The sequence below is a fragment of the Branchiostoma floridae genome, chromosome 2 (assembly GCF_000003815.2).
Source record: "Branchiostoma floridae strain S238N-H82 chromosome 2, Bfl_VNyyK, whole genome shotgun sequence".
Taxonomy (NCBI): domain Eukaryota; kingdom Metazoa; phylum Chordata; class Leptocardii; order Amphioxiformes; family Branchiostomatidae; genus Branchiostoma; species Branchiostoma floridae.
Genome location: NC_049980.1, coordinates 26,833,171 through 26,842,147, shown reverse-complemented (window position 1 = coordinate 26,842,147; position 8,977 = coordinate 26,833,171). Strand labels below are relative to the sequence as shown.

The 8,977-nt window shown below is 41.0% G+C and overlaps 1 protein-coding gene across 2 annotated transcripts in view; it reads right to left on the bottom strand.

Annotated features, from left to right (window-relative positions):
- Positions 1 to 1,115: 1,115 nt before the first annotated feature.
- The window catches only part of LOC118410384 (dorsal-ventral patterning tolloid-like protein 1), a 29,123-nt gene continuing 21,261 nt past the window's right edge, over positions 1,116 to 8,977 (bottom strand). For both annotated transcript variants that reach the window (XM_035812072.1, XM_035812073.1), the window contains 6 exons: positions 8,547 to 8,696; positions 7,834 to 7,875; positions 6,794 to 6,935; positions 5,094 to 5,353; positions 4,056 to 4,157; positions 1,116 to 3,238 (listed from right to left, as the gene is read on the bottom strand). In XM_035812072.1, coding sequence (XP_035667965.1) covers positions 3,129 to 3,238; positions 4,056 to 4,157; positions 5,094 to 5,353; positions 6,794 to 6,935; positions 7,834 to 7,875; positions 8,547 to 8,696 — 806 coding nt within the window. In that variant the 3' untranslated portion in view covers positions 1,116 to 3,128. The remainder of the gene's footprint in view (positions 3,239 to 4,055; positions 4,158 to 5,093; positions 5,354 to 6,793; positions 6,936 to 7,833; positions 7,876 to 8,546; positions 8,697 to 8,977) is intronic.

Sequence of the window (8,977 nt, the reverse complement as noted above, 5' to 3'; positions counted from 1 at the left end):
TCAAGTTGGTTTCAAATTCTTAAATACAAAATAATGTAGCTTTTTTTCCCTGATTTGCATGATTTATGTCTAATAGATATTGTGTCTGAAAGTATCCACATGTAGTTAACTTCGTAATGCCTCAAGTATGAAATTCCACTCGTTTATGACTATGGAAATATGGTATTTCTCATTGATAATGCAAACGAGAATTTATTTGCATAATTGATATAAATATGTATTCCTCTCTTTCATATCTGACACGTTTGAAAGACCTATCATGGAATTCAGTGGACTCTCGAGTCATATGCTGTTGACAGACAGACTGACACACACATGAACATGTCCAAAATATAACCTTCTTGGCGAAGGTAAAAGGAGAGAATGGATTTTTAAAAAATCCCCATGCCCCAGCTTGTACTCTCAACGCTTTCAATGAGCACCGTTTGACTGGAAAACCGATAGGGTGGCTGGTCGACTGACATTAAGTGGTCATGGTGGGCAATTTAACTGTGGATGCACGTAACGAAACCGACCTTTATCCAATTGTTACACGACACGGAAAAGGCAAAAGAAAGGTCGAGAAATTTAGCTGTTATCCTATCGAGTGCGTGACAGGAACGAACTTGAACTAGTTTGATGTCAAATGTATATAAATACTTCGGTCTCCCTCATGAAAAGTTGGGCTCGGCTAAGTTTGTCTATTGTATCAAACATTTTGCTTTACTGTACGCCATAGAGGCAAGTTACAAGAAGTGATAATACGGGAAATCATAGCTATACTGGATTCAATTATTTGAAGTGTTGGTTACACAGAGTTTAATCTTCGTTCATAATGCCTTTTACCAAAACAGATGAATTTTGCTACTAGGTCTACACACTGTGTTAGCTTTGTGATATGTCAACAGTAGTAGTAGTAGTAGTAGGCATCCTTCCATCTTTGCAGATGATGGTAGCGCTCTGTATGAAGTCAGCAGATATAACCCATAATATCTGATACTAGTATATTGTTCTGACCATGATATATCCACCGACCAGCCCGTTTGGAAAGACTGTCCACAATCACATCCTGTGACACAAACGATATAATTGCTTGGTTAACTAGTCAATAAGTTAATAGCACACACACCCTCTTCAGATTCATAATCTTTTATTAAGACATTTCGTCATAAAAGACCGCAGCAACACACAATACTTCACACTAAATCCCGACCTAGTTATGCAAGCCGACTTACGTTAATTACATTTAACGTTACATGGACGTACTTACAAATGCTGAGCAATTAGATTCTTGATAAGCTTTTTACACTGTCTCTGTGACGTACACTATGACGCGGTGTATATGTTCTCATATTTTTGGACATGGAAGCTCTCATTGAAGCTCTTACTATTATCTCCAAGCAGATGTGAAATGATCCGTCTCATTCGCAATCTTTTGTGCCTGTTTTTGCAACATTGCTACACTTTTCCAAGGTTGCACTTTTAATGGTTTGCTTTTCCTACATCTGCGCTAGTGTATGAGAGGAGCAGATCCTAGTGGGGGGCTAGCCATTGGAAATACAATTCTACAAATGAGCACTACTTTTGCAAAAAAAACAGGCGCAAAACTCGGAGAATGATTCAGATCCGGATTACTAATGCATTGATATCTTAGAACAGTGTTTACAGAGGTCATGTGTAAGTACACATGGAGTTGGCAATGGACTCCTCTATAATCAGATCAACACATCCAGCTAGTTATAACCAAGCTATCGACGTTACGGGGTGCTGCAGGTCAAATTAAATTTCTGGCGTTTAGTTTCTGTGCTGTATGAGAACCTAGTAACTGTACACCTAACGCCTGATTTTACACAAAACACATAACGTTACTATGTGAAGCGCTGAAAGCTGCAATAATGTACACGTATTTGCAGCATTACACAGTCGGTCGCACAGTCACGTATTTCTCGGTATGCGTTTTTAAATTTTCAATGGGTCTGGCTTACATTAGTTAATGGTAAGAACATTCCATTTCATACAGTGTCTTGATGTGTATTTGCTATTTGTTCGTTACCTTGATTTGTTAATGCACTAGAGTAGGTCACAAGCCTTGAGATCCACAGGTCACGTGATCACTCACTGCTGTCTCGAAGACGAATGTGTTCCACACAAGGGAATTGTGTTACAACCAAACATCACCACCATAAAACATCGACTAGTAAAACCCTTCATTCCTTCCTGCTGTGACCTTTAATATATTGATATTTCCGTCTCCACGCGCGGCTGAGAAAGGCTCTGGAGACCTTATGTTACACCGGAATGACTGCTATCTCTGACTGCCCAGCCAACTCACGGGCCATCAACTGCAAATGACATATCGTCTTCAAAGGCACCAGGCGACCCGTGCTGGGACCTTCTTCTGATACTCTCCATCATTCCGCAATCAGGACTGAATTATTCATGTATTGAGCTACGTTGGCGTTCTTCAGTAGATACACACAGAAGCATCATTAGGCTTCTGGGAGAGAAATGTCCATTTAGGGACGTGGTCCACTCCAAACTACTCTTCATTGACTCCCTATGTTACTATTTACAGCGGATTCGAGAAGTCGTCGGATAGAGAATGTTACAATGCAGGTATGAGTTGAGTGACAGAGAGGGCTATCTGGTTTGACAGTCTTCATCTGAAAAAATATGATGCATTTTATGTGAAATAGGATGTCTGCCTTATCTATAGCTTATTCATACAGACAAAACATATCATCCTCTTTGAAGTCCTGGCAACATATCGACTAAATGAACCAATAAACATTGTATAAAAGACGACGGAATCCTTTGATTAATGGATAAGTTGAAAATAAGTAAAAGAGCCTGTGTTTGATAGAAGATGAAACGGAATGAAGCATCGTAACATTGGAGAGAGGGAAACGAATACAGGGAGAAAATATCTGTAAAAATTTTCCGGAGACTGATAATACGCTAAACTATTTGGTCGCTACTGCTACTGAAACAAATTAGCATCTCACTCTTCCTATAGCCTTGAACTGACATCGAATTGTTCAGGCCATTTCTGATAAGTCAAATCTAGGTGTATTATACAAAATGCTATTCGCTCCCTCTAAAACGTACTGTAATCCAATTGTTAATTAGCACGTTGCCAGAGAACCGTTCTATTGGCCAAGAAGAAGACAGGTACAGATGTGCCGGAACACCGCCCCTCCCACCACGGCTGCTGCTAGTAGAGCTGAACTCGTTCTTGGACTGTAAGCTGCGCTGTATGCTGTAGGTACAAGAACAGCGGCAATACCGTTAGCGGCTCACTGTTCGGGTTTGAACAAAGGTGCGACATGTTCTAAAATGAATGTAGAAAAGTTCTCGGACTCTGTGGGCAGTGTCTGTAACCTGCAGTGAGCACACATTGATGGGAACTCGGCTAAGATAGCAGACCAAACAGAAACTCTTCGAGACACTCTGTACGTAAAAACAACAAAAGAACAAAAAAGGTATCTAGCATGATATGTGTATCTATATTTAAGATTCTTGAGCCTTTTGAATATTTGGACATTTTACGTACCTTTATACAATGAGTATGATTGTTAAAAGGACGTTTAGCTTCTTCGAAGGGTTCAACTAAATACATTTTGAGCATCATACACCAATCTGCAGTTGCAGTGTAACTAATTCCGTCTAGGACTAGCCATTGTAATGTTATAGCCTACAGAGATATGTTTTTAAATCAAAATAACCTTCGCAATGAGTTGCAAAATTTTGAAAAGTTGTCAAGATCGTCAATGATCTAGAAAATCTGTTTAGATTATGCATTGTGAACCTACATCAAACACAGCGTATTACGTTTTGCAGTTCATTAGTCATACGCTAGGATCTATGATGCCATGCAGTAGTCTATATCATTGCGTAGATTATTTGGAGCTCCGTCTGCAAAGCTCTCCTCGACGTTATTTCTTTTAACTCTAGGACTTGTATCTTGTGACGTTTCTTTCTATGGGAATGCAGTAATGATAAAGGAATGAAATAACACATCATTTATATCATTATGGTAGGGAAATATATATAGAAACTGTAGAAATAAAACTTACGAACAAGCTCTGTAACACAATTGTCGTAATAGACCGGTGATGGTGTGAACGTCGTCTCTGCAGGTGTCGGTGTCGGCGTCGTGGGCTCGGCTGTTGTGATCTCTGTAAACATGACGATTTGCATAACATTCGGAGACGGATATGCTTTCTGGTGTAGTGTTTCATAGAAAGTAGTCATTTTCTTAAAACATATAAATAGTTTTCACGTGACGTCATTGCTGTGCCCACCGCCATCCGGATTTGTATTTCAGTGAATAATTACTCAATCGTTTTAGGGCTTATGAAGATCTTCTGGCATGCTCAATTAACCAATATTGCTTGAATGTGTACAGAAGGCGGTTTAAACACTTGCAGAAACTATGATTGCTGTGTACGCTTGAGTCATTAAAATGCCAGCATGGTGACCAGCAACTACCTGCTTCATTGTTATGGAGAGAGGCTGGAAATGTTGTACATTATTCTGCATTCTCTATACAGCCAGTATGACGCCGGTGCATCACCTATCCATTTCTATCTATTCGTAATTGTATGTACGTTATATCCGAGACATGCCGCTAACGAATTAACCTTTTCATCGAACAAATGCACTGAACTAGACACGGCGTCGCCACATTGTAATAAAGAAGTATGGAAGTCAAACATTTGAGAGGAAACCAGGGCACATTAACCTTCATTCAACAGAGACGGAGGGTGGAATAGACTTGTTGGAACTTTTGTACAATTGCGGAAGTCAGCTCTCTATGCGGTCACGTAATCTAGTTGATTGGTCACCCAAATTCTGAGGAATAATGCAGTAAGACTGCCGGAAAGGAGACTGCCGTCTTGCATTGGAACAACATTGAGATGATATGCAGTATTCAAGAAGAAGGTTGCTTTTGCGAAGCAAAATTAAAACTCCGTCGATGTACGTTAGACATCCAGGTAGTAAGATACGACAAAAAGTAGTTACTCAAGCAACTGGATATGGTTTTGGAAACGTTTCCAAAACCATATCCAGTTGCTTGAGTAACTACTTTTTGGCGTAAAATTAAAACTCACCTTCAGGATCCATGATGGACAGCGTTGCCCGGATCCCCCTACTTCTTTGGCCGAATCCAGACTTGAGCTTCATCCAGAGAAACGGCCCCGTCCCCGCTATCCTCCGCGGCATGTTGCAGCCACAGTAGCGACCAATCAGAGGAGCCTTTTCATCTCTGCCGTCACGTGCTTCCAGGTAGTTCGTCTTGCAGCAGCTGCTGCTTCTGCACATCCGGGGCTGCCCGCTGCCCACGTTGAAGACGTCGAAGACGACCTTTACTCTGGAGGAAAATTTTTGGAAAAAAGTAATCACATATCCTAAAATGTGATAAGTTTAGATTGCTTAAACGTAACTAAAAAAGAAAGACTATTTGTAGGTATATAAGCCATATGCATCTTGGGGGGACTCCATGAGCCTTTTGCAACATTTGATTCCCTGCTCAGTGAATTTCATAGCGGTGAAGTTTTTTAGAATAATATACTAAGGCCCATTTCCCTTGTTTTGCGATTCAAATAGGTTATGTGCTAATCCTATACACAAGCTCAGACCTTAGATAAACATACGTAATGGACGTTAAAAGTTGCAGTTTATAGGTTGAACATTTCATGACTTTGTTAAGTATTCGTTCGACGGCAGCTTTCTTATCCGAAAACAAATTGATTGTGGTTACTACGATTCAGATAACTGTCTCTGCGGCTGCAGCTAAACCGGAATAAGGCCAGTTCAAGCAGCCTCACAAGGTCAAACCGATTGAGAGTTTTCGCGGAGTTCGTTACCAATTCGCCCTAAATGGAGAAGAGATCAATTTCCCGCCAAACCACGTCTGACAGGTAGATGACTAAATCCAAGGTCGCCGTACACACGCAGAGCGAGTTTGCACACTGACGGCTGATCAACTACCCGCGTTTTTCATTTCAAGCTCTTACGTCCCATTTTTCCGGTGATAAAGCATTTAATTCCGATGGCTTAATCTGGGTATTAATCACAGCAGTGGCTGCTGCGTCCTCCGGGTGGCAATGTTAATGAATGCCGTACGACGTAAAGGGCACGCCTCAGCGTTGGAACTCCCCGGGGATTTGAAACCCCGCCAACACGGTATATTGCTCCGGCGCTCGCTAATACAACAGCCACATGCTGAATATTCTGGTATTTATTACTTCATGATTACTAATTTGGGAAACAGCATCCAAGTCTGTCGGCAAGGCTAGAAGAGGCGGCATCGCTATTATATATAAAGTGGGGTGTCTCAGTACACCACGGATTTAATGTCATATGATAACGTTTCTGGCCTTTGTGGCTTGTGGATGACTGAATATGTAAACAAACTTAATTTACATCTTGTACTCTATGCATCTGCTCTCTACATTGGTAAAGCCACATATGCATATCATGCACAATTAGGTAAATAGGAGTGTTTAGAACTTTAGATTTTTGAAACTGTATACAGTGTATACCAACTGTAGTGTATACACCATAGTTGGTAGTAATTGATAGATGAAACCCCATACATTGATAAGCGTATATACCTTGTATTTACATGTTTTAGAATTTTCTCTGTATAACCAAGATAAAAAAGATATGAAAGAACTGCCAAAAGGGACAATGTTCACATATGGAAACGCAACACAAAGTTCTGCTAGGTGTCGGTCTTAGTGTATCCGACAGAACTACGAGAGTTTGGCGTTACAAAGATATCAATTCATACACAATGCTGTCTAACCTGCAGTCTGGAAAGTCCTCTGTTGAACATCTCAAGTCGTAGTAGGAGGTGAAGTTCTGAGGGTAGGGCTGCGGGAACAGACGAGACTCAAACGTGATCTCTCCCTTCGTCCAGCCGACTTCAAACTTCTGAGCCCAGTAATCTAGAACGTAAGATAGTTAGGATGACGTTTTCATTCAGCATCTTTATTCATGGGTCGACCGGTGCCACATCCCCATGAGGACTGCACACCCCCTACTCCTGTGCGGTAATATAATAAGGATCGCAGCAACATATCATACCCTCTCAACGGGTGATACCTGAGGAAATCAATACAAGGGTCACAGCGGCGTGGCAATACTTCAAAATTTTACTACCCCTTTCACGATTCGCTAACATGCAACACATGGAAATGGTTTATGCTGGTGCAACTTTAGGCTCCGAGATAGCGAAGCTTTGCAGAACCCCGGAGATACATTTGCAGGACTACACATCCATCACGAACAATAAACAAGCCAGGAACGTCAACTGTCCAAAATACAGCAATACAGCAAGCTTTAGAAAGAAATGGCGAATTTAAAGAGATCCGTTAATGATGTATCAGTAATCCTAGAGGTATGCACATCTGAAAATATCATATCTAACTGAGAAAGTGTTTTATGAAGTGGCTAACTCAGGGGTCCTTTGTGGACAGACTAAGTGGTCTCTATAGGGCTGACTAAGTGATTGAGTGACGTAGGGTATCCGGTGGTATTATGAGGACTTGTGTTAAGCCGCATTTTGTCAGTCCTAATGAAGATGTCCTCTTTTTAGAAATCAGATGTTTTGGTCAGAAATCAGAATTTGCTGTTCTACAGACAGTATCGTGTTCATGATGGTACAGTTAATTTTATTCCATAAAACAAGTAACATTGTAGATATAACACCTCATTTAACCAGACGACAGAAACAAATCTGAAATCAAAATTCAAAATTCTGCTCATGCTGCAGTAAGATTGGGGTCTGGACAATAAATGGCAATATCAACCATCAAGATCTTAAAGATGTCAAGTTATACTTACGCCTCTTGGATGGTTCTTGACCCCAGTTCATAAAGCGAACACCTGGTGGTAAAACAGACGGTAAACCCCTTCAGAGAGACGTAACGCCGTAATAGATCATTCTACCGAGGTGGGTAGCCCCCTGCAGGCTTTAAATCTAGTATATACCATGAATCTCAACAGATAGAAGTTTTATGGAAGGAGGAAGTAAAGCATTCTATGCATACTATATGCGGCTTGAGACCAAAGAAAAAATCGCTGCTGGTCCCACAACTGTATTTCTTCCCAGCAGAAGTGACGTTTCAAATATTGATATTTGAATTGGCAAGTCTCCCGTGCAGGCAGGACACACTGCCATCATTTGTACTTCTCGAGAAAAGTTTGTGGTTTAAAGAAGACCTTCACGAGAAAGGAGTGGTGCAAATATACATATATTTTAGGGACAGCTTTCAACTCAATGCTTGCCATTTTTTGGTGGGTCAATGGGGTGTCTGGTGAAGACTTACATTTTGCATTTACCCGGAAAGTTTATTTCCATATCACAGTGACCGACAAGGACAAGTTATTTTGCTGGTGTGCGCAATCTTTATTTCGCAAAATACTTTCTGCTTTTAGTAGACGAGAAGTGTGTCCTTGTGGGCCACCGTTTAATATCCATAATCAGCACAGTGTTCTTCGTGACTCAAGTGGTTAAGAATGTCACATCACAACTGTCAAAATGTATATCAACTTACTTGATTGTTGTAGCTCATCGTAGGGAGCACAAATGTTCTGGTCTTCGTCATTGCTCATTGGGCAGTCATCTCGGCCGTTGCACAACAGGGAGTCGGCCAGGCATTTTCCATTGGAACAACGGAGCGTTGTGTTACAAACCTCTGCAACGGCTGTATAAAGGGATCGCCAAAATGATTTCATGTACTGTCGTCTGAAATCTAATGAGTAAAAGCATGTGATATGACGTTACTTTATCTATTTTAGATCAATTCAGAAGAAGAGACGTTTGGAAGCTCAGAACAAAAAGTTGAAAACAACGATGGCCTGCCTCAGTCACATAGCTGCTGACCAGCCGTGACCATGATGAACATCATTGGTCAATTATCGACCAAATTACAAGACTTTGCTCCAGTGTGGATATCCGGACGCTTCTCAATGAACAACACAGCAC